The following is a 25,955-nucleotide window of genomic DNA, read 5'->3' as shown; positions in this document are numbered from 1 at the left end:
GCTCCCTCTTTCTTTCACAACTGTTTGAAGACGTGTGTTTTTGCTGACGCCTTGTACCCTGGCCGTGTCTCATCTATTTCTCTGTGTTGGCAGTAACAGCTTGTCACAGTGTGTATCCATGTGTGCCCGTGTTTTAGTATGTGAGAGTGGCTGTAAAATAAAAATGAAGGCAGTAACAACACTGATGGCAGCCATACAAAGTGTAGAGATAGGAAAATGGGAAGGATAATTCAAAAAGCTTAAAAATGGGCACTGTATAATTTCCCTAATGGATTATTGACATTTTTTTTTTCATGTCACGTCATTTTAAAAATCTATATTTTATTTTATCTCTATTTTACAAGTAAAAGTAGAAAAAGTAAATACATTTAATTCTGAACTGAAATATCTTATGATTATTTAGAGCATACTGTGCAGGGAGTGTCTAAGCAGCAATGGCACATATTGAATTAAAGGACAGTGAGTTTGGGCTCAGTGAAGGACAGGACATAAAACAAACATAAATATGTTGTAATTTCTGTTTTAGGTTGTAAAATTGCTTGTCATGGTCTGCAGGTTTTACAGCAGATACATGATTCATATTTTTACTTTCCTTTCTTGTAAAAGAAAAGACTTTTTTCATTATTTTTCTTTTTTTTTGTTTTTCTCTTAGCTGCTCACATTCACAGAATAAGAACTATCTACCTTTAAAAGTTATTCAGGTTGAGCTGATGTGACTACAACTCACTTAATTTTAAATAAGATGGGATGTTGCGTAAAGTGACAACAAAAGCAGAAAGCAATGATTCATAAATATCACAAACCAGCTTTTCATACACGTTAGTACATAGAAAGCATAAAAGCTTTGGAGAAATTTTACCATTTAATGGAAAATTTTAGCAAAAGGACAGGGTTCAGCCTCCCTGCAACCCTTAATTGGAGTTATGAATAAATGAATTAATTTGATGATGGCAAAACATCTTAAAGACATTTGGACAGCAGCAACAACACTGAAAATGGTATTCTTAAGAAAAGAAAAAAAAACCACAGGATCTATTTATGTTAATTGCCTACAGTCAAGTAACAGTTTGGTGTAACAAGAGCATCACAGAGAGGCAGAGTCTCATCATTTAAAATTGACAAAAAAAATCTAGTGGCCTCATGTGTGCAAGGGGTTCAGATTCAATACTAGATGCCTGTGATCTTTGGTCCCATAAGTAATATTGTTAAACAATTAGTTTTTACCTCTGACAACAAGCAAGAATACAAGAAAGAGACACAGAAAGTGAGAGTACAGCAGAGTAAAAAGCTCTCCAAAGCTCTCTGAGCATGCATTTACATTTAGGACAGTGCATTCAGGACATTTGTTTATATTCTGTATTTTTTTATGTTTATATAATAAAACATAACAAAGTAAACTTAAAAAAAAAAAAAACCAAAAAAAAGTACATAAAAAAACATCCTGAGATGCAGCTGCCTTCTCTGGGCCAAAGCTCATCTAACGTACTAACTTACTAATGTAAGGATGAAAATATCTATCTATCTATCTATCTATCTATCTATCTATCTATATAGAAAAATGTTTTTTTTAGGAAAATCTTCAGACTGAAGACTTGCCGGTGGTGTTCAGTTGTAAAACCTGAAACTCTTTTGTTTTTCAAGTTCATGAGTGTCCATGAAACTTGCAACTTGGCTTCAAAAGAATTAACATGAATATGTTTTAAAAGGAACATATACTGACCATGTCATTTTCTGGGAAGTATATTAAACTAAACTAAACAAATATAGCAGCTACAATCCTCCATTCAACAAAAATGTGACACCTGTTTCCAAGATGCCATAATGCTTACAGACTGCTGACAAAAGTAGAGAAATTGTTACAGTTTGAAATATATTCACATTTACTTTAGAATCTCACAAATGTGTGTGAAAATATGTTTAAAAACAACAACAACAAAAGTCACTATTGAAAAATAGATTATTGTTCTTTTAATGGCCATTAAACACCACAAAATAATCAAATATTTCAATTTGTGTAATAATCAGCATTTGAATGTTAACAAAATGCAATAGAAGTCATATTTCATGTTATTACAGATGTAAAGGCTGAGGAGGATCTTTGAAAAGAACTGGACTTTCTGATTGTCTGCTTTTGAAGTTTCCCCCACAGCCATCAGGATAAGGTATATGAGGGTTGGGTAGAAATTGCTAATTAAACTGATTTCAAGTCATTCAGACCACAAACTATTATCACAAGCTTCTCTTCCTCATATACCACGTGCAGGTAAGAAAATCTGCAGCTGGTTAGAAATGCTGGGACAGGAAAAGTCAGGGGGATCCTCAGGGAGAGATGCTTCGGGGGCGGTTTTTGCTCCTTTGAACATTCTTTCACAATTCAGACTGGGAGTTATGGAAGCATCTGTATTTGGGACAAATTATACATATATGCACATAATCACATAAGCTTATACAAAATTTATCCGGAAGCTTCATTTTGCAAACTGTAGCTACAACAGATGGATAAGCTTATGTGTGGTCTTCATTTACTACCAGAAAGTCTGATATGGCCATGCAGAAGAAAACCTGAGGCACAATTTTCATAAGTGTGACAGTTGGAAAGTCTATCTCCCTCCCTCCCTCCCTCCCTTCCTCCCTCTTGTAAGATCTGTGGACCGAGTGACAACCCTGGTTCTTGCATAAATATTTGAGAAGCAAACTCTACTTCACCAGCTGCACAGCTAAATGAAAATAAAACACTAAAAGCCAAGTTCATACCAGCTTTATTAAAATACTGTCTCTATACCTAGAGAGGAAAAGAGCAATGTCTTGACTGGCAGGAGAGCAAAGTGATGGAGTCACTCTGCCACCTCCACAATCCACACAATGAGGAGAATGCTGTGAGATAAAGAGACATGGGAACAGAGAAAAAATACATTGGCTTAATAAATGGGAGAATGAATGAATGAAGAGGACATTGCTGTTCTTTTATATTATCTAAAACTGGGAATTATCCGAAAAAGCCTTTCTTTCCAGAGCGTGACTTAGCACCACTACCCTCAATCAATGGGTTCAGTTTGCTCTATGATAGTTACACAGTTCAATACCAAGTTGAAAATGCTCTAAAAGCTATATCCAGAGCAATTATCAGCTCACCTCAAAGCTTTCCAAACGGCTCCAAAAGGGGGATTTTATTTTACCCCTTTGACATTTCTCCTTTAAATATGAGAGGCACTGTCAAAAAGTAATAGAGTAAGCAAGAAACGCAGCCATGCAGAGAGGTGAAAGCCCACAGTACAGGAAAGTTAAGGAATGTTCAGCTCAATGCAGAGTGCATTCATGCATGGATATAAGAGATGAGGATGTGCTGTGTTAAGCACAGCCACTGAGTTTTTCATGGAAGATTATAAATAAAGCATATGCCAGGGAGGTAAAGTTTTCTGTTGCTGTGCAGCTGCCATGCCGGAATGTCAGGTCTCCTGCTGCGTGGTACGCATGTTTAGCCTGGATTCAACAAATCTGCTCCAAATGGACACAAATGGGGTGGGGGAGGTGTGTGTGTTGGGGGGGGCTACTGTGAGAAAATAGGTACCAGAGTGAGATAATTATTTTCTCCCACACACTCATATCAAGACCACGGTTGAGGCATGTGTTCATGCTCATACCACCAGAACACACACCCACACAAGAAGCCAATTTAATGTGGCTTCTTGTGTAACCAAAAAACGTATGTAATAAGAACAGTGGTTGCTATGGACAGTGGCGACATCTACACCTGAGGATCATGAAGACTGGGACACAGAACTGACTGTCTTGATTCAGACAGGCTTCCTCTGAGATGTGTTGTCTTCTCTCTGTGAACCTTCCCTTTTCTTTTTTTCTCCTCGCCATCGGTATGGTTTCTCTGCACGTACGAGCTCACATATACCCTCACACCAGCTCTTGTTTTTGACCAAGAGACCTGCAGAGTGGGCACTGTGCCAAGCCACACACCACTGCAATCAAACTGTCTTGAGAAAGAGTGAGGTGGAATAAAGAAAGTGGTGAGGTGCAGTTTCAATTGCAATCAGCATTTCAGTGGATTTGATACAAATAGGAACAACTTATGCAACTTTTGTTGAGTAAAAGTCCTAAAAGGAATGTGTGGTCAGTGGGCAAGGACTGTGTTTTTTGCCCGTTGTATTTTGTATGTGTGTCCTTTGGTTAAGTCATTGCCTCAACCTTTGTAAGTCTCAAAAAGCAACTACCACAATGTAACATTTGACACTTTAATACAAGGAAAAACATCCAAAACATGAGAGGCACTTGAGCTGGCAGCTTAGTTCTCCAGCTTATAAACATACCAAGAGGGAACTGAAAAATAAGTCAACATTCTTGACATTACTGTGTTTTGTTAGTATCATCACATACGTGAGAGAAAGCAAGTGACGCTCTTCCACTGTTGCTCAGTGCTCATATAGAGTAAACATAAATACCTCTGACAACAAACAAGAATACAAGAAAGAGACACAGAAAGTGAGAGTACAGCAGAGTAAAAAGCTCTCCAAATCTCTCTGAGCATGCATTTACATTTAGGACAGTGCTGCAGGGGGAAACAAACCCTCCCATCTGCTTTAACTGGGCACACAGACACACACGGCCAATAGTAGAAAGTGGAGGAATTGTTGAAAATGAGTTGGGATACAGCAGAAATGAAAAGAAAACAAAAGAAAGGCAGGCAACTGAGCTACCTGAGGCGAGTTGGTCAGCATAAGAAGAATGTGCATTCACACTTGTTTACACATCAGCAAAATCTGCAAAGTTACAAAAGATCAACAATACAAACAGGTAATGTTAGCTGAGCGATGTAAGACTTGCATATTTGCATAAAAAGCTAACATTATTTAAGCTGGGCTAAAAAGATTGAACCTCTGCATTTGTGCATTGTTAATAAAAAGTATGAGGACACGAATCAATGATAAACTCATCTTTGATTATAAAGCTGCAACAATTTGTCGACAAAGTCGACAATGAAAATTCATTGACGCGAAATTTCATTGTCGACGTGTCGCGTCATAAACGCCCGTAACAGATTTGCTAATAAAACACTGCGCCAGGCAACTTAACGCCATTTACTAACCACGGCTTCTCAGACAGTATGAGAACTCTAAACTCCAAGCAAATGATGCAAAGCACCACAGGAAGTGCTGGGGGCAGTATTGTCATTTTGTGCAGTGTCTTTATTTAAACAATGAAGAACAAACTGACGGCGGCGCAACATATTTCCAAAGTTTGGGGATATTTCAAGCTAAACAAAGTGTCAAACAGGTGAAATGTGTCGTCTGCCACACAGAGTTGGTGTACCACAGCAGCACGACAGTCATGTGTAGAGCATCTGAAACGAAAGAACCCCGTAGTCATGGTTTCCAGCATTCCTGATGGCAAAGTTAGCGTTAGCGGGTAGTGATGTGCTGTTGTTACCTCTGCCAAATAGGTTATGTTTTTACTGGCATTTATCTGTTTGTTTGTGTTCAAGATAACTCAAAAAGTTATGGATAGATTATATTAAAATTTTCAGGAGTTGTTGGAAATGTGAAAAGGAAGAAGCGATTTAATTTTGATGATCTGGATCACCATTTGGATTCAGGGATTTTTTTTAAAGGATTCTGGCCCTTGTCCTTACAAAACAGGCTTTATCAAGATGTAAATAATTATTTCAAAGCAATTCTACAAAAATAAAGATGTTAAAATATTTGATCTATTTTGTTTTCCTTTTGAGTCAACTTTTGTACAGCTTAGATATGACAATATAGCTAAGATTAAATGTTTAAAAAATAATTCGTAGTAAGCTGTTTAGCTTAAATTTAATATTCAACTTGTTCAGGAGTCATTCTTTTAACTTATTAAATGACATTATGTTGTGACTGACTGGGAATCAGGGTGACATATATGATGCAAATAAAGAGAGTGGGGTAAAACATACTGGAGCCTGTAAAAAGAGCTGCGTCAACTGGAAGCACAGATGGTGGCTGTGACAGTAATAACCGTGACTAATCGACTAATCAAAAAATTAGTCGACTATTAGAATAATCATTATTTGCAGCCATATTTGATAACTTTTTGTGGAAGAGTTAGTCCTTCTTCTTTATATCCTAGAGGACTGGAATGTAAAGAGAAACCAAGAGATAAAAGAGATGATGCATGAAGAAGCAAGACCAGGTTGGGAGAGAAGGAAATGGATGGGAAACATTCTGGAGAAGAAATCTAAAAAGAAATACTGACAGAGGTTAAATGAAAGAGAGCGCAGAGGATACAACTACAATGACAAAGGACTGCACATAGAGATAGGGAGAAACAATCTGCAAACACACACGTGTGAACATATGTCAGATGCAGGAAGCACTGAGAAAGCTGGAGGAATGGCATGACATGATTAATAGTAGAATATGGTATCCTCCAACAGCTTACTTCCTCTCTGCCGCTCTCCATCCTCTCTGCGAATGACTGCAGATGGTAGAGAGATGCAGTGGCCTGCAGAGAGCCATGATAACTGTCATTAACTGGGAGTGAGAGCCCAGGGGGACCACCATGGCTCAGCATTACAGGCCTGACATGTAAGCCCTCTGAAACCTGAGCAAAGGCACACCGCTGGAAAAGGAAGGGTAACAACAATAACTCTTACCTATGCTGGACAGACCATTTAAGGTCATTTATATCAGATGCCAATTAAAACACAAGGGCATGGTAATGGGACCACCAACTGACATAAAAAAAACTGAGAGTTGTTGTATTTTAAGGATAGTTCATTTAAGAGGAGTCTGGCAGCCTCTGCTGGCCTTTATTCTACATTATATAAAGTGGAATAGTGAGTAGAAAATTGTAGGACATCAGATGGATTTGGCAGACTGTTACTGTACACCACACAAAATAATCAAATCCACAGTTCTACCCAAATGGCAAAAAAAGCCATTTAACAAGCTGGTGAGCAGTCAGTTGAATGAATGAAAGGAATGAAAATGTGTTTACCCTTTTGAGTGTCAGAGAGGAGGTGGCGTTTTAATTGACAGAGAGCCTGAGGTTTATCATAGTAATAATGTAGTAATGTAAACTCTGACAAGGGTCAGAAAAAAAAAACACATTGACAGGCATAACCATTCTTTGATCAGGCGTTTAAACTGACAAACCAATCAGATTTTTAAACATCCAACATGACAGATCAATAGCAGAGGTTTTATTTTTGTTAAAAGAGAAGATGAAACTACGTCCGACAACACTGTGAAAGAAGTTAGTTGTACAGCCACATCTGCCATAAGGCCCTGAAGTGGTAAATTACTGCAAACTGTTTATATTTCCACTTCCAATATTCATTCCAAACCTTTTAAATGAGCAGCCTCATACCAAGAAAGTCACTGGTTCGAGCTTCAGCTGCGGAGGGCTTCAAGCAGTGGTTTTTCTGTGTGGTGTTTGCATGTTTCCCCTACGTGGGTTCAACACTAAGATCCAGCGCACACACACACACACACACACATACAAATGCCCACTACCAATAAGCCACAGCATTATAACCGCCTCCTAATATTGAGTAGATGCTTCATATGGTTCCAAAACAACTCTGAGGAGTCAGGGTGTGGTCAAAGAACATGTGAGGCTGCTCTGGACTGTCTGGTACTGGGACGATAGAAGGAGATTATTTGGGTTGTGGTGTGGCGTCATTGTGGATTGGGCTTGCATCCCATAGATGCCGTCAGATCCCATCAGACTGGTATTAAGGGAGGTAGAAGGCCAAGATAACACCTGTTAGACATGTTGGTGTGTTTTTAACATAATACCACAATCAAGTTATTGATCACAATAATTTGGTGATTAACCTTAAACTAAATTGAACTTTAATGCAGTTATAGTGACAGTAACATTGATAACTAGGTGTAAAAAGGCCTGATGTAGTCGATAAACTCTACTGTTATATAACATTCCTAAAATGAAGAATCTTATCATCCTCTTTTTGCACGAACACATTATAAAATATTAAATTACTGCGCTGCTCAAATCTCATCCAAATTACAGGCCCTGATTTAACAACAGCTTGAACGCAACATATTCACCAGTTAATGTTTTGTTATTGGCTTGCAGTAATCAATATTGGCATGTAATTATTTTGTGACTTAGTGATAATGATTTAACTATAGAATACCCCTGCTCTAAAAGGCATGACCCTGAAAACGAAGAGTGAATGTCAATGGGAGATAAGTGATATTTTACCTGTGGGAAAAAAAAAAAAGATGAATGACTGACTTAAGGTAGATTCCAATTGATTAGACAAGTCAGATAAATCAAATTAAGTCACCATGATGACCATTATACCCTTAAAAAAGCAATAATTCTTTTGTAACTGCATCGCTGTTTTGTCAAAATAAAACTTAAACTTAAGAAAAGAGTTTTACAGCCAAACAACTTCATGTTTTTTACCATTAATGAGTATCTGCTTGCATGCTGACGGGGCACAGCATTGTACTTACGTTCCATGAACCTTGAGAGTTTTGGCCTCTTGCTGATAAACACAAATTAGATGCATGTGCAAGCCATATGCAGACATAGAAATATGCACTCGAGATTTCAGCCAGAGTCTCATGATGCACACAAAGACAGTGTGTATGTGTGTCGAGAAAAAACTGAAATACAAAAATGGAGCAAAACAAATTCCAGTGGCTCCCATGCAGTCTTCAGTTTTTTTTCTGATGCTATTGTTACACACATTTGCAGACTTACACCCAAACGTCTTCTGCCTTTTCTCACCAGCTACTGTCCTTACAAGAATGAATGAGAGTTTAATTACTAGCTATCACCCTAAAGAATCCCTGAAATTTCTCCACTACACATTGGCCCTGTTTGCTTCTCCAGTACCATCAACCATGTGAGAATCACTACTGCTCTCAGGCACTGATCTATTTACAGTCAATTCTGCAAGAAGTACAGCAAAAAGCGTAATAATGAATAAACCGCGCCATGTGTTCTTCTCAAAAAGGCACATGTGAGAGCCTCTAACAACTGTCACACCAGGAAAATTCACAGCCACAACATCATTACTCTTAGAGCACATAGAGGAGATGTAATGGTTCCTCTTCACTGGTTAAATCCACTTCATTCTTATGTCCCCCACCCCCAGAGGCAGACTTATGCAACTAAAGTGCTCTGTGTTATACATGGAGAGATGAATAATAAAACAGTAGGTGGTGGTTTGCATGTCCTGACCGAGTCAGTGGGAGGAGCACTGGCAGCATGTCAAGATACCTTTTTTTTTAACTTCTTTCTCAGCTAAAACTGACTTCTTAGTTACAGCCTACAAATATGTATATTTGAATATTTCATGTGTCTGTCAGGACATGTGCATGCTTTCTTTCACATAAAATGTTCATGATATGGAACTCAAGCATGGTATATTGTGTCTACATCAACGTGCACGCTTGATGCCACTGCCACCTCGAGGCAAAATGAATGAATGAATGAGCAGAGAGGAGTGCTAAAAGACAGACTCCCACATTGCTGCGCTGTCAGCTTGTCGGTGTATCAGTGCAACTGTCCGGTCAGTATGCTGTACAATAGTCCTGGCAGTAAACTAATGCATATTCATTCTGAACGTATCATGCTGCCTACATGCACACGTTCATATCTTCTCCTGCTGGGAGAGTTGTCCGTGGTGCTGAAGCCATATTGCGCCAGGTGCTGTCTGCAGTTGGCGCAGAATGCCACACATACCAAACCTCAGTTTGGTCATGTGATCGCAGATCAAGTTGGAGGATCTACAGTGCTGCCTCAGTCCCACCTCAGTGCAGAGGTAGAGGTATGTAGTCACACAGCCCAGGGCATGAGAAGGAAGTGCAACTGTGGAGGTTAGATTGAAGGTTGCAAGGGTTCAAACACTGACTGCACTTTAGCTTTGATGTCAAACTGACCCAGATACTGTCTGATGTTGTGCATTACACACATATGGACATTGCTGTTGAAACAGTTGGCTAAACTCAAAATAGTGAAATGGTGTAGCAATTGATGTTTTTTACATCCCTCACTGACTTTGGGTGCACCCGGCCTCTTTGGGTTAAATTCCTCCCGACTTGGGGTCATTAACATGAGTGTGTTTCATTAATCAACTCACAGCATATTCAGCAACTATGGCTAATTGGATGCTGCTCCTGCCAGAGTGTGTCCCTCCCATTTAAGGGACTTAAGCCTTTTTCTGTCCTTAGCACTGGCCACAAAAAGGATTGGCTCCCTCTCTCTCTCACACACACACACACACACACCCCTCTATTGCCTTGGCAACATCGATTCTCAGTCCTATTACAAGGAAGCAATAGGATCTTGTGAGGTGCCTCTCTTATTAGGAATGTTGATCATTATGACAGCAGTAACAATCCAAAACCCATCATTTATTCTAGCTCCTTTCAAGTAACACACAGCATCCTACTCGTGCCCCACCCTCTTTTACCTAAAACAAATTCTAGCCTGTCAGCAAGTCTGTCTAATCTGCCAGCATCATCTGCGGGAAGAAAATATGCTTCACTGCATAAGCCTAATTGGCAACGTTTGAAATATTTAATCTCCTTCATGGAGAAAAAAAGAGGAACCCCATTAAATTGAAAAATGATTACGATAAAATGATATATTTTGCTTCAGTTTTATAAAATGCATTACTCGGGTGCATGTATATCATATTGTACTTCATTTAATCATATCATCACCCACTGTTTCTTTTCCAAACATGAAACTGATCTCTGTTTAGGCTACAGTAGATCCTCAAGCAGAACAGAATAGCATCTGTTATGGTTCAATGATTATTTATTAAAAATGTTATTCAAAACTAACATGTCATCCTTCTATAGCCACTTTGTATTTTTCCTGAATTACCAGTTAATGAGATACTGCATGTTCATCCAAACTCTATTTTTTTAAATTATGTTTAATGAACTGAATATGGAGACACATAGTTTTCTCCAGATAGTTTAAAAGCTCTATTTTCCCACATCACCCAAAATGTTACTATAATAGTTGCAAATCCACAAGGACATCATAGCACAAGCAAACAACCTGATTTGAAATAGAAACCTCTTAAATTGTTACATCCCTATGGATGTATAACAAATATGAAGTGGAAAGGGAGGTGGAGGAGGGTGGAATAATTTGACAAAAAGGGATCAGAGATCACCAGGAGTGTGCGGTTTGGGAAGGACAGATAGAGCCTGAAACTTGAGCACCGCCGAGCTGACTGTCATTTGTATGCTCAGCACACTGCCTCCAGTTCAGGGACTCTCTCTCAGTCCTGTTTACATTTGCACACAGTTATTTATTCTGCTCCAATTCGAGCCCTTGCAGTCTGCGTAAGAGCTCGACTTAATGTTCGGTGGTCCCCAAAGCACTGCAGCAACACCTGGGCTCGCCTCTGCCAAGGACCCCCATCACCCTTACACCCTGAGGATGATTAAATGCTGCATCCAGTGGAGCACCAAAAACCGCAACCTCAAACAGCACATTCATGCACCTCTGTGATGGCATCAAGTAAGCACACACACACACACAACCTCAGTCACAGCACACACATACCTTACACATATGCATGCACAAAGCTGCACTGATGTATGTGTAGGACTATGCAGATTCAGTGCAGGTATAACTTTTAACCCCCTTGTCACCAGACTGGAGAGATGAAAGGTAAAACAACAACACCCCTGCTGATTCTGTGTCATTTGGACATGATGCAGGCTGAGAAAATAATCAGCAGAACGGTGCATCAGTCCCTCAGAGCAGATCTTTCTGTTCTCCAGAAAAAGCAAAGACATAAAGCATTGCAGCAAACAGATAAACAGCATTACTTAACGGGAAGCCCCCCCCCCCCCCCCCCCCCCCCCCCTCAGTTTGACCCTTACCTGTATCAAAGTGGGAGCTGAAGGCAAAACTGGGATTGAAAAACGCCGAAGACATGGCAATCACATGAAGGGCAAAGAGCATCCTCCTCGTTGCGTTGCAGAAGACAGCGAGTCTAAAAGTGGAAATAAAGATAGAAAATAAATTCCTGGCTCAGGTGCGTTTGTGATTCAAGTGACCCTGTAGTAAAAGCTCTAATGCGCAGCATTTTATTCCATCACACCTTACAGAGGAAAAAATATCCCGCTTCACCTTCAGCTCGAGCAGATCTGGGGACAGATGCTGACAGTCGTTGCCATTTTTTCTCTTTACCACATCTGCTTGTTTTCTTGTTTGAGAATAATATCCTTCCACGCGGCGTTTTCTTTCCTTTTTTTTTTTTTTTTTTTTTTTTTAACTCCTAATCCTGCCAGATTCCGTGCACGTAGGACCCGATCACCCGGTGATCCGTTTGTTACACCAGTTTTAAAGGCAGAGAAATCTTGACCGCTCCAAAGATTTGGTCACATCCCATTTGTCTTCTCTCCAGAACTGATCCCAGTTGGTCTTTTCACCTTTTATGCACACTACATGCTGTTTACTGGCGGGACAACTGGTTCGACTCAAGATGCGACGGCCAGTGTTGCGTATGTGGGTCTCAGCTTCGCCACTGACAGACTGAGCGACATCTTGCACCATATTTAGTTACTTGGAGGAAGAGTACTTCCGGTTAGGCTTTCAAAATAATCTCAAAAACATGGAAAATTGTTCAACTTGTCTTTTATATCAGACACAGAAATAGTGGTATTTCCGTAACACTCCCTGTCAATGATAAACTTGATGCAGACATCAGAACGCTACAATTCCAATAAAAACAATTTTTTTTTGTTGACACTTTAAACTCTTTAAGTTTTAAAGTTTTAAATTACATTGAAGCTACATAGATCACATTGTCCACTCCTGTCATATCCTAACAGATCCGTCCAGGTGAAGCAGAACAGGAAAAAGCCCAATTCTCATGTATGTTGCAAATGAGTGAAGGAAGCTGAAAGTCAGCTGACTTTGCTGAAATTCAAGTAAGTCGAAGTAAGTGAAACCATGCCAAATGCTTGACCACACTGACTTCATATATTTCCTGTCACTGCAATAAGAATAATAAGTATTAAACTCAGTGACTTTGCTTTATTTCTGTCACCTGACTTAATCATGACTATGATGGAACGTTTTTTGCCATACTGATTTTGGCAAACTTAATATAGTTATTAACCTGAGTCCAACATTACAGACCTCACATATGTTTGGCTATCACCAAGGAAAGAAAAGAGGGTGGAAGAAAGAAAATAGAAGAAAGACTACCAACTGCTTTATTGCAGCACATTACAGTTTTTCTCAGTCGCTTTGGTGCATTTCTCACAATGGCTGAGGCTGGTCGAAGGGCGCAGCCAAATTTTGGGAAAACCACTGTAAATTCAGTTATTCTAACATTTTGTCAGGAGAACAGGTGTGTATGAATGGACAGTAATTCAGCACCAAACAATCTGCACTGCACTACTGTCATTGTGTCATACATGAAGCTTGCAGTGGGACAAGAACTTGTCACTTACATTTTTACATACATTTTACAATTAGACTAACAGCATCACTGACTTACTGCATCACCGATTTAGTGTATTGTAGTATACAGCAATGTTACAGAAAAGATTTGTCATATTTACTGTAATTTTAATCTGCACCACATGAGTTTGCAAGACAACCTCACAGAGGTGGAAGAGGGCCACTTTTTACTCCGCAACAAGAGGGAGGCCATTTGTGCAATGGTAATTGCAAACAATGCCATAAGGTTGAGAGAGATGCAAAGTGCTGTTCTAGAGAATGACAACATCTTTGGGAATATAGAAGCTGTTTCAATTGCTAAAATGGACAGAGTGTTCAGGAGAAATGAAATGCGCATGAAACAATTGTGCAACAGAGTGAAGTAGATCCATTACCAGTATGTACAGGTAAAACATGTGTGTGTTCTATGCATACTCTAAGGTTCAGGGCTGTAAACTGTTCACTTTGTGTAGTGTCATGCGCTACACTTACATGACAGTTCTGTATGTGTGTATTCACAGTGCATACTATACAATATGTTGTCCAATATGCATTATGTTACACAGGAAATGTTGTTATAGTTTTAGTCCCTCTTCTGTAATAAAGCGTGTACTGGAGTTGGAAGCCAGAGAACCACTGCACACATTCATATACCTTGATGAGGTGGGTTTCAATCTGGCAAAAGGTAGAAGACGTGGAAGGAATCGCATTGGACAGAGGGCAACCACTGATGTCCCAGGCCAACGAGGAGGGAATATTACTATGTGTGCACCCATCTCAGAAAACGGTGTCCTCACCCATATCCCCCGTCTTGGTCCATACAACACACATCTGCTGACGTTTTTAGACACTCTTTACAGGGATATAACCCCTGAGAATGAGTGGGATCTAACTGGACACCATCTGAATATGCATGTTGTTGTTTGGGATTCACCACTCAGATGTCGTCAGACAGTGGTTTGCAGCACATGATAGGATACTGGTGGAAAATTTCCCTCCCTACTCACCACTCCTAAATCCAATAGAGGAATTTGAAAGAATTTTTCCCATAGTTGTATACTGTTTTAAAACATTATTTATATATATTTATTCGAATTTCTGAAATTATTCACTCGTTATGTTATCAATAACAGATGCATTTACCTGTGTTATGGGTGTTTTTTGCATAACCTGATAATATAAGCTAGAAAAACTGCACATGATGTTGTTTGACTGAAAGCACACTAGAGGGCAGCAGTGGTTCACATTCAGTTCACAAGGAAATTCAGTAAATCGTGCACACATGGATGCTCTCACATAAATAGATTCATGAAAGTAGTAACCAAATCTGTATATATCACTCCTCTTTCAAGCCTTCAGGATGCACCTGCAGCCTCAGTCATCTCTGTATTTAGCTCCATGCAAACTAAGTGGTTATATGTCTGCTCTCTGTAAAACGGCTGTCAAGTAGAAAGAAATTCTGATGTGCTGATTAAGACTTGAACAATATTGCAGTACCGAAATGTAACGAATTAATTATCTTTAATTAATCATCTTTATACACACAAAACAGCAGACAATCTTTATAGAAAGCAAAAATTTTACCTTTCCACTCATCTAAGAAATTACTGATTATAATCACTGGAAAAAAAAAGAGTACGTGTTGTAGAACATGCAAATTTCAACAGAGCGCCTCCTCTTATCTGTCACTTTCAGGTCTGATCCTTTATTAATCTGCTTTTCTTGCATCTATTATTCTCATCTCCTAGGCATTTTATCTGTCTGTATAATTTTTACATGTACACACTTCACACAGCCATTGAAAATGCTAGGGACTCTGTACTCTCGTCACTGCTCTAACATATAAGGATACTGATTTACTGCAGATCTGAGCTCATGTTGGCTTTATCAGTCTTTGTGTATCTCCTAACTTTTTATTATCTTGTCTTTTTCAGATGTGAGTTGTGGGATAGTGGTGAAACAGGAGCTTGCCATTATGACAGTGAACAAGGGAGAGACAGTCAACTTTGACTGTGATGTTTTTACAAATGATGGGTCTCGTTGGTACAAACACTGTCCCACAGGATCTTTTCTGTTTGTGCTGAGAAATCATTACACTTATGGTTCTCCACACTATGAAGCTGATTTTTCTGCTCCCAAATTCACGTCCACTCATCTGTCTGGGACAGATTATTGTTTGACCATCAACAATGTACAGGAGGGAGACTCGGCAATCTATTACTGTGAAACTTGGGACAGCTCTGCACTGGAGCATGTAACACAGTTGTTAACCCTGTGACAAATATATATCCCCACTAAACAAAAGCTTCTGCTTTTGAGCCTCTAGTATGCTGCAAGAGAATAACATAGCAAAATTCACCAGATATATACGCAAATGTACAAACATATGCTCATAGCATAACATAACATAGCTACTGAATCTCTATTACAAGACCATATAACTATGACACAAAACGTGTGTGTTAATTAATAATAGTTTCGCAAATTTGTTTGATATAGGTATAAAAAACAATCAGGAAAGATCCTGTAAACTGAGAAAGATATTTCCTTTTTGTATGTTAGTTTAAAAAGCAGAATTTTATTATATGCAAGCTAATATTACTGCATTAGCATTTGTGACAGCAATGCTTAAAAAAAATCTTATCATGATAAACAAACCAACAACTTCACAAAAACAACACCCAGCCTGGGAGACACCCTGACTGCAGGCAGGTGGAGATCCTAAGTGGCAGAGCACTTTTGCAGAACTTGACAAAAAGCTGTGGAGATCAATTTAAATTGCATCGGGCGTGTTGCAGTAGGGAAGCATCTGATACCTGCAGGATACCCAACCTCAAGGACTGGATTTGGAAATCCCTGGGTCTAGGGTCTCCCCCCCGGTACCTAACGGCAGTCAGGGTACCTCTGGCCAACACAGAAGTTTATATAGGCTGACAATGATTCCTAGACCTTCACAGACCCACTGCCAATCCAGTCATGGTGGTGCCTGTTGCAGGGAGCTGACTGTTCTTCAAAGCATCTCCAGACACTCAGATATGTCACATGTGCTTAATGTGAGCCAGCTCTCATCCATGAAGAGCTCAGGACACCAGTGGTGAATCTACACATTCTGGTGTTCTCTGGCAAATGCCAAATAAGCTGCACAGTGTTGGGCTGTGAGCACAGGACCCACTTGTTGACACAGAACTCTCATACCACCCTCATGGAATTCCTTTCTGACAGTCCACAGAAACATTCACATTAGTTGCAGCGTTGAAGTCACCTGATCTATGAATGGAATTATGAATCTCCTCCTCCTTTACTTCTCCTCTTCTCCGTGTCTTTATAAGCCTCAGTTTCTCTTCTCCTTCCACATCAACCTGCTCTGAACATCGAGACGATAAAAACATTTTCTCCACAAACTGACATCATGCTGTTGATCTTCTGCACTCTCATCACTGCCCTGACATGTAAGACGTTCCTCTGATTCATGTCACATCCAATTCTGTCAGACATGATGCTATAAACATTTGTGTGTGTTTTTCGCAGATGGTGATGCAGCGGTTGTGTTGACGCAGACGCCTGCTGTCCACTCAGTTTCTACAGGACAACAAGTTGTTCTCAACTGTAACATTGAGAGACATTACAATAATTATGTTCATTGGTATAAACAAGTGCCTGGTGGAGTTCCTCAGTATGTTCTAAGTTTTAGGCATTCAGACAGTTCTCTCAGCTTTGGAACAGGATTCTCTTCAGACAGATTCAACTCGAAATCCACATCAAACATAGATTTTCAGTTCATTATTAAGCGAGCAGAAGCAGGAGACTCTGCTCAGTATTTCTGCCAGACATGGGACGACTCTGCTAGTGCAGCTGTATCACAGTGATCCACACTGTGACAAAAACCTAACTGAGAGACCACAAAGTTTCCATGAATTCTGATCAACATGGAAACAGTTCAGTTAACCCAATCTGAAACATGACAATAACGCTGAAGTTATTTCTGCGTGGAAAAAAATATGTTTGACTTTGCGGTTGTAATAAAATCAGACAGATAAAGAGATTGAGATGTTTATAGTGAAAGCTGCTCTCAACAGGGTGTTTCAGTTCCACAGTCATCAGGTTTTTGTACAGACACGTACAAACTGAACCACTGTAATATTCAGACAAGCAACCAGGTCAGTTGTGACAAGTAAGTAACTTTTTACTATTTATACACTAGAAGATAGTTAATAGTGTTTTTTTTTCTATTTGTTATTTATGATCTCACATTTATAATCAATGTTCTGTGTCTGACTTCAGCATTATCATTAGTTATCTCTGTATCAGCCTTGACCATTTTTTATCATCTTTTTAAACAATTTCCCAGAGGTATAACAAATTACACTGAAAACTTTTGAAAGCCAATAAAAAAGGGGAAAATGAAACTGAGCTTCCGTCCTCTGTTTGTAAAGCATCTATCTGCATCTCCCTCTCTGTCAAGATGCACTTGCAGGCTTCTTCTCCACAGTTATAGCTTCATTAAAATTAAATGCCGAAATGTGAACTCTGTCTGAAAACAGTGAACTATCCCTCACTGGAGAATCCCAAAAGTTTTTAATTCTATCTTTCTGGTTGACAGTGATTTTCAGCTTATTGTGTGTCTTGACAGTGCAAATCTGTAACTGCACTTGGCTAAAAGCTAAACTTTTTAGCTAAATGGCTTGATAACCTTTTAATGGCTACATTAATTTACAGTTATATAAAAACAAAATAAATAGGTAAATAATTTGGAAAACATAACTTAAAGAGAAATGCTGGAATAAATAAATAAAAAAATTAAATTATTTCACAACAATTAATAGATAAATAAAAATAAATACATTTTAAAAAATTAATATAGAATAATAATACATAAAATAGATATAGATATAAATAAAATTAATTCATCAGATATAATTTAATAGGTGAATAAAACTAAATTATGCTTATTATTTCCTACAGTTTTAATGTTTCTGTAAAGCATTTTCAATCTCCCTGTGGTTGAATCGGGCTATAAAAATGAACTTGCCTTGCCTTAATCTAATAGTTATTGAACATCAAGGTTGAGCATGAGACAAATAAAGAACATACACACGTCAAGAACACAATACTGTTTTTTTTTAAAATCACAAATAAGACCATAAAATGGCAAACAGACTTTGTTAATAATTAAATGTTTATATATCTACTTTGTAAATTATTGATATAGTTTACTCCAGTAAAGGAAAAACGAAATAAAAAAATATGATAAACCAAATAAGTTTAGTCAAAGCTCCTCCTCCTCCTCCTGTCCGTCCTCTCAGTTTCAGTGCTGCATTTAATAACTCCATCAGCAACTCCTCTCTTCATCTTCTAAGGTCACATTCCAGGTTACAGATCATTCGCAGCACCTGTTGACAACATGCTGGGGACCCTCTGCACTCTCATCACTGCTCTGACATGTAAACAGGCTGACTTACTGCAGATCTGAGCTCATGTTACATCATCAGTCTGTGTGTTTCTCTTGACTTCATGTCATCTTGTTGTTTCCAGGTGTGAGTGGTGTGACTGTGGTGACACAGGACCCTCCTGTTCTGACTGTGGGGAAAGGAGAAACAGCCACCATGGACTGTAAATCTGCCATAGATGGACCTCGAATCTACAAGATGATACCTGGAGGAGCTCCTCAGTTTGTTCTGAATTTTTATCAGGGCTGGAGCTCTCCAACATATGGCTCTGGGTACTCTTCTCCCAGATTTATGGCCAATCATCAGTCAGCCTCAGATTATCAGTTTAGAATCAGTAATGTGGAAGAAGGAGACTCTGCAGTCTATTACTGTAGCACATGGGACAGCTCAGCTAATGAATGGGTATCACAGTGATACGTGCCATGACAAAAACCTCAGCAGTGAATGCTTCTGCTTTTTAACCACACTGCGGATATATATATGTATATATATATATATATATATATATATATATATATATATATATATATATATATATATATATATATATATATATATATATATATATATATATATATATATATATATATATAAGCACTGCACAGTTGTTTCAGTACAATATATTTCAGCGTCTTTAGACAAAGGTTTTTATGAATGCTGAACAACAATAAAGACTTCAGTTCACACAATCTGGAGCAGAACAATTACTGACACTGTAAATAAAGTGTCAAGAGAGAAAAAGATGTTTAAATGTGTGTTTTGTAACAAAATCAGACAAAAAGAGCGATCTGTTGACAGTGAAAGTTGGTTTTAAACAGGATGTTTCAGTTCCACAGTCAGGAGGCTTTACAGACATGTACAAACTGAATGTCTGTGGTATTTGACCAGACAACCACCCTGGCTGCAAGACCTTCGCAACTTTTTACTCGAACAAACAAAAATTATTTTCATTTTTACATTCAAGTCATTAATAATTGCCATGAAATATTGTATACATTTTTGGCGTAAATTACCAGTTATTTAAGCATTTCTTTTACTTTTTTAATGCTGTTTTTAGTACAAGTATCAGTACTTTGGAAATTTATTTCAGTTTTTACATGATAATGTTTTTACTTTTGATATGATTTTGAATTTCAAGGATTTCTCATGTAGCTCGATCTCTCGTTATTACTGATGAATGATTTTTCCTCTTTAAAATGAAAAAAATCACACATAATTCAGCACATAGTCTCTGCTTGTATAGCATGTCAGGAGTGTTATGTTTCAGTTTGGAAAATTACCCCCCAGAAGTTGCCATTTGAATGTGCTTTAATAGAACTGAATTTTGATATGTCATAAAATATTATCAAAATAATAAATTGTTCATATTATTTTCTCTTTTCTTCCATTGTTAAAAATTTAAGAATCATCTTCATGTCCTTTTTACAGTCTCTCTGCTTGTGTCCTGACAATCTTCCATTTGAAACTGTGCGTAAAAATAGTGCAATGTTGGAACTATATCCGTTATAAAACTGCCTCCATAAAAGATCTGAAAAATTGTATATTTTAAGGTGAAACCTTGATCTGTAATCACCTCCTCAAGCCATTCCCATCAGTCAAAAAGCAGAAGTATTCATGTTGAGGTTATTGTCACAGTGTAAATCACTGTGATACGTACTCATTGACAGAGCTATCCCATGTCTTACAGTAGTAAACTGCAGAGTCTTCCTCTTCAACACCATGAATGATTAAACGATAATCTAATTTCGACTGATGAGTGGAAGTAAATTTAGAAGTGGAGATTCCAGCACCATAGTATGGAGAGCTATACGAATGGTGAAAATACAGCATGTACTGAGGAACTCCTCCTGGAATCTGTTTATACCAGCGAGCAGCACTGTTAGTAACAGTTCCCAGGTTACAGTCCATGGTGGCTGTTTCTCCTTTCCTCACAGTCAGAACAGGAGGCTTCTGTGTCACCACAGTCACACCACTCACACCTGGAAACAACAAGATGACATGAAGTCAAGAGAAACACACAGACTGATGATCCAACATGAGTTCAGATCTGCAGTAAGTCAGCCTGCTTACATGTTAGAGCAGTGATGAGAGTGCAGAGAGTCCCCAGCATGTTGTCAGTGTGCAGAGAATAGTCTTAATTTACTGCTGACAGATTAGAGTGTTTAGAGGATGGGGAGAGGTGGTGCTGGGAGACATTTTAACACAACACTGCACCTGAGAGGACTGACAAAAGGAGGAGATTTGCTTCCATTTGCATACATAGTTTATCGTGTTTAAAGGTTTTTGCCAGTTTTCTGTTTTCTGCCCAGTCTACACTATTAAGAGAATATCAGAGTCTCGTAACCCAGAGCGGTCGAGTGTGAAGGATGTCATTACCAGGTAGTTGCCATTCTAGTTGCACATGTAGATAAATAAGGATACTTCAAAAATAAACAGTTTGTCAACAGTGCTGTATAAAACTGGAAAATCTGCATGTTCTTTAAAACTTAAGTCATCATAAACTATGCAAATTGAAGCTCCTCCTTGCTGTCATCTCAGTTTCAGTGTTGTATTAAAAAACTCCTCCAGCACCACCTCTCCTCATCCTCTAAACCCCCGAATCTGTCAGCAGTAAGGTCACTTTTTAAGCTGTCAAACATGGGATACTTCTGTCAATGAGCACGTATCACAGTGATTTACGCTTACAAAAACCTTAGCATGAATACTTCTGTTTTTTCCATTTTTTTAACACAGTGTCTCCCTATTGCATGAGAGAAATTGATTTTGTGAATTATTTACTTGATTTGACAATAACGACTCATCCAATACAGTGCCACTAACTGAAGAACAAATTAATATATTACTTATTATATACATACATTTCAATTGTTTGCCTTTGGGATAAACATAAACAGAAAATGACTCAGCTACGTTATAGAACAGTTATATTCTTTAAATGTAATAAATAAACTGATAGAAAATATAAAAGTTGATTAAATAGACAAGTCATATATCATTTAAATAATACATATATATATATATATATATATATATATATATATACATATAAAAAAAAACACACACACACATTACTGTGCATGTCAGTATTACACATGTCAAATATTGCATGCGTTGTTTTTTTTTCCATCCATTCATCTTCATGCCGCTAATCCGGGGTCGGGTCGCGGGGGCTGCAGCCTAAGCAGGGAAGCTCAGACTTCCCTCTCCCCAGCCACATTTGCCAACTCTGCGGGGGGGATCCCAAGGCGTTCCCAGGCCAGCAAAGACATAATCCCTCCAGCATGTCCTGGGTCTTCCCCGGGGTCTCCTCCTGGTAGGACGTGTCCAGAACGCCTCACCAGGGAGGCGTCCAGGAGGCATCCTGACCAGATGCCCGAGCCACCTCAACTGGTTCCTCTCGATGCGGAGGAGCAGCGGCTCTACTCTGAGCCCCTCCCGGATGACCGAGCTCCTCACCCTATCTCTAAGGGTGAGCCCAGCCACCCTGCGGAGGAAACTCATTTCAGCCGCCTGTATACGAGATCTTGTTCTTTCGGTCACGACCAAAAACTCATGACCATAGGTGAGGGTAGGAAAGTAGATCGACTGGTAAATCGAGAGCTTTGCCTTCTGGCTCAGCTCCTTCTTCACCACGACAGACCGGGGTTGAGTCCACACTGATCCATCTGTCGATCTCACGTTCTATCCTTCCCTCACAAATCACAATTTCATAAACAATGTTGATACCCAGGAAATATTCTTCAGTGTTATAAGTATTGCATGGGGTACTTTATATATCTATAGTCTTACATAATTTGTTCTGATGAAAAAACATACTTTTTTATAAATAAAGGTGGAAAAATGAATCTATCTTTTCTTCTTTTTCCTTTTATCTAAAAAACTTGTTCTACAAGGAAATGAAAAATAAAATAAAAAATTGTGAAGGAATTTTAATTTATATTTAATTTGTAACTTGAAAATTAAACATTCAAATTAAGTTGGTTTACAGAAATACTCATGTTTGAAAACAGGTATTTTATGGGGGAAAAAACAGATATAGATAAAGTTAATCAGATGTTTACATTGAAAGTCGGTGTTTCAGTTCCACTCCACTCATCAGTGACAGTCGGGAGGTTTTTGTACAGCCATGTATACAAACTGAATCACTGTGGTATTCGGACAAGGAACCAAGCTGATTGTGACTGGTAAGTAACTTTTCATTTTATCATACATTAATGATTTTTTTTTATTTATTTCACTTAATAAAAATTGGAAGAAGTGAAAAATCTAGAAGTTAGTTCTTGTTTAAGGCACTGAACATCAGTATGTAATATCAGCAACAACCCTGTAAAACCCGACCTAAGAAAACCTGGCAAGAAAAGTGCAGGTTTTCTTTCTTTTATTTTCAAATGGATTTTTCATTTGGCCCTTTGACAAAAATTTAAAAGAAAAAAAATGTTTATTATTAAGTTTTTATTCATTTATTTACTTTTTATATTTTTACAAGTTATTACAATGTTATATGTCAAAATTATTGTAGTGTTTTCTTTCTGCGTCCTGGTGAAAGACGAGTCTTAATTGTGTTCAGCAGGGTTTTGAGCAATGCTTTTACCATAAAGTTCTTATAAATGTTATCATATATGATACAATATGTATGGCTTTAGGTTTAATCAGCATTTAAATTGTAAAATGATGTCAAAAATTTAATAACTGTAGAAATTTTAACTTTACATGACTGTATATATTTTAAGTGAAAACACATGGTTAACATAAATATTTAATGTACTAAAAGTATTTAATAAAATCCCTTTTGTGCTAAATATCATGTGAAATAAGTGTAGGATTTTTTGACACAAATACATATATCAGACACAAAAAACATGCTCTGTTTAAGTAATCTTAAATTGTTTAAACAAAACATCTTATATGTTTTAAAATTATATAAAAATAAAGTAGATTTGAAATTTAATCTGTGTTCTATTGAAGTATGTTTGTTTGAGACTCTTTTATTAATTGTTTAATATTTGATTTCAGATTTGTTATTTAGTCGATATGTAAATGTTGGACAGTTGATCACATTTTTTTTATTTCATGGTTTTAGCATGCTTTTCTGTAAATGGTGTATATAAATAAATAATATATATTTGGACATAATTTTCCCTAAAATATTTTTTTAAATGAAAGATCAGCAAGTGAGGTGACTTAAGTTTTGTGCTCATTGCTTATCTTAACAAATTCTTGTTCTTTTTATTTACCAAATTGTGACAAATTTGAAATGAAATAATGTAAAGACAAAAAAAAAAAGAAGTAAACTGTGTTACAATTGAGGAACATATGTTTTAAGTCACAGTATCAATAAAATCTCGGTGAGATTTTTATTTTTCGAAAAAATTGAACTTGTATTGATTGTAATACTGTTTTTATTTGCTTATTTTTTCTTTTTTTTTTTTTACTGACAAAGAAAAAATGGACATTAGAAATATTCAAAAAATATATTTTAAAGAAACTATGTGCTATACATTCAGTTTTATGTTTCATATTGAGTCAAATTTATTCGAAAATTAATCTGTGGATATTCTATTTCTGACAAATGTTGGTGATCGTTGATATACTTGAGAAGAAAAAAATTAAACTGAGATTTGTTTTATATTGATTGGATTATCTAAATATCCTTCATGTCCCTCCAGGTTCCAGTCTCTCTGCTCCTGTTCTGACAGTCTTCCCTCCATCCAGTTCTGAGCTCCAGTCCAACAAAGCCACTCTGGTCTGTCTGTCCAGTCAGTCTGGGCCTTTCTCAGATGTGAGCTGGTTGGTTGCTGGGAGTTCAGTGAGCAGTGGGATCTCTACCAGTACTGCTGTTCAGAGACCAGACCAGACCTTCCAGATCAGCAGCTCTCTGACCATCCAGACATCAGACTGGAACATGAATAAAGTTTACACATGTAAAGTGTCTTTGGGCTCCCAGACTGCAGAGAAAACCATCAAAAAGTCAGAATGTCCTGCTGAGTAACAGAAGAGGACCGCCGTCATCATTAAAATCTGCTTCTTAACTCTTTGCTCTGTCTACTGATCTTAACCTTAAGATATTAGAAAAGATGTGTCTGCATTTTCATATTGAACTTTGTTCAGAATAAGGTTTTGTACAGTACTGGCTTTTCTCTTCTTTTATTAAACAAAGAACAAACTGCAAAACAAATAAATATGTTTGTGTCTTTTTATGTTTGCTTTGTTCTCAATAAGAACACTAATGATAAAGTGTGACAATTACATGCACTGACGTTTGTTCCACTAACAAGCAGATGTTATAAAAATAAGAAAAAGCACCACATTATTCACACAAAACTGATAAATCTTCAGTTGAAGTTATATCTGATATTAAAGGGATGGCCTTTGGATAAAGACATTAAAATGTGATTACAGGTACTTTGCCACTAAACTGCGACATAGTACCACTTAATAAATAATGTCCTTCTAAATATGTTAATAAGTAAGAAAAATCAGACAAAGAGAGCAACAAATGAAGATGATTTTTTTTTTATCTTCAGTCAGTGAAGCATCTCCTCTCTGGTCTCCATTTCGTCCTTTACAGGATGCAGCTGCAGACCTCCTACATATTTCCTGTTGCATGTAAATGAGTTCAGTGTCTCTGAAACGCTGATGTTTAATTTTCAGACACAGGGTGAAAGATTAGAAGACTGATCCAACACATATGTGCTGTGCATGCCCAAGATGACTGATATTCACACTGAAGACAAGAGAATACTCCCAACTTGGATGATAGATAGAGTTTATACTTGTGAAGTCTGTTGGTCTTATAGAGCTCACATAAAACCATCAGTGTCTCACATTAATAGGAAATCTGATTTGGATTCTTTTAGACAACAAAAGGAAAAGTTACTGCACAATGCAATGACTAAAGGTCTCTCCAGTCCTACTGACAGTTGACACTTGACCACTAAATTTACATGCAGCTATGAATATGTAGAGGACACCTGCAGGTGCATCCTGCGAGGACAGAGAGGGAGGTGTCGACAGGTAATGCTTCATTAACAGAGGATGAAAGTTCAGTGTCAGTTCATTTAATTA

General features: G+C 37.9%; 2 protein-coding genes across 2 annotated transcripts in view; one reads left to right on the top strand and one right to left on the bottom strand.

Annotated features, from left to right (window-relative positions):
* aatka (apoptosis-associated tyrosine kinase a) overlaps positions 1 to 12,419 on the bottom strand; it is a 32,289-nt gene extending 19,870 nt beyond the window's left edge. The window contains exons 1-2 of the mRNA XM_079252774.1: positions 12,124 to 12,419; positions 11,874 to 11,986 (exon numbers count right to left, since the gene is read on the bottom strand). Of these exons, the coding sequence (XP_079108900.1) occupies positions 11,874 to 11,955 (82 nt within the window). The 5' untranslated portion in view covers positions 11,956 to 11,986; positions 12,124 to 12,419. The remainder of the gene's footprint in view (positions 1 to 11,873; positions 11,987 to 12,123) is intronic.
* A 6,425-nt stretch (positions 12,420 to 18,844) lies between these two features.
* On the top strand, positions 18,845 to 24,879 carry LOC306765020 (immunoglobulin lambda-1 light chain-like; the record flags this gene model as incomplete). Its single annotated transcript, XM_079252348.1, has 4 exons — positions 18,845 to 18,884; positions 18,976 to 19,292; positions 23,041 to 23,074; positions 24,557 to 24,879. The coding sequence occupies 4 exons, from the start codon at positions 18,845 to 18,847 to the stop codon at positions 24,877 to 24,879; spliced, it is 714 nt and encodes a 237-aa protein (XP_079108474.1).
* Between the last annotated feature and the right edge of the window lie 1,076 nt (positions 24,880 to 25,955).

Source organism: Telmatherina bonti (assembly GCF_933228915.1).
Source record: "Telmatherina bonti genome assembly, chromosome: 14".
Taxonomy (NCBI): Eukaryota; Metazoa; Chordata; class Actinopteri; order Atheriniformes; family Telmatherinidae; genus Telmatherina; species Telmatherina bonti.
This window is presented reverse-complemented; position numbering and strand designations above follow the sequence as displayed.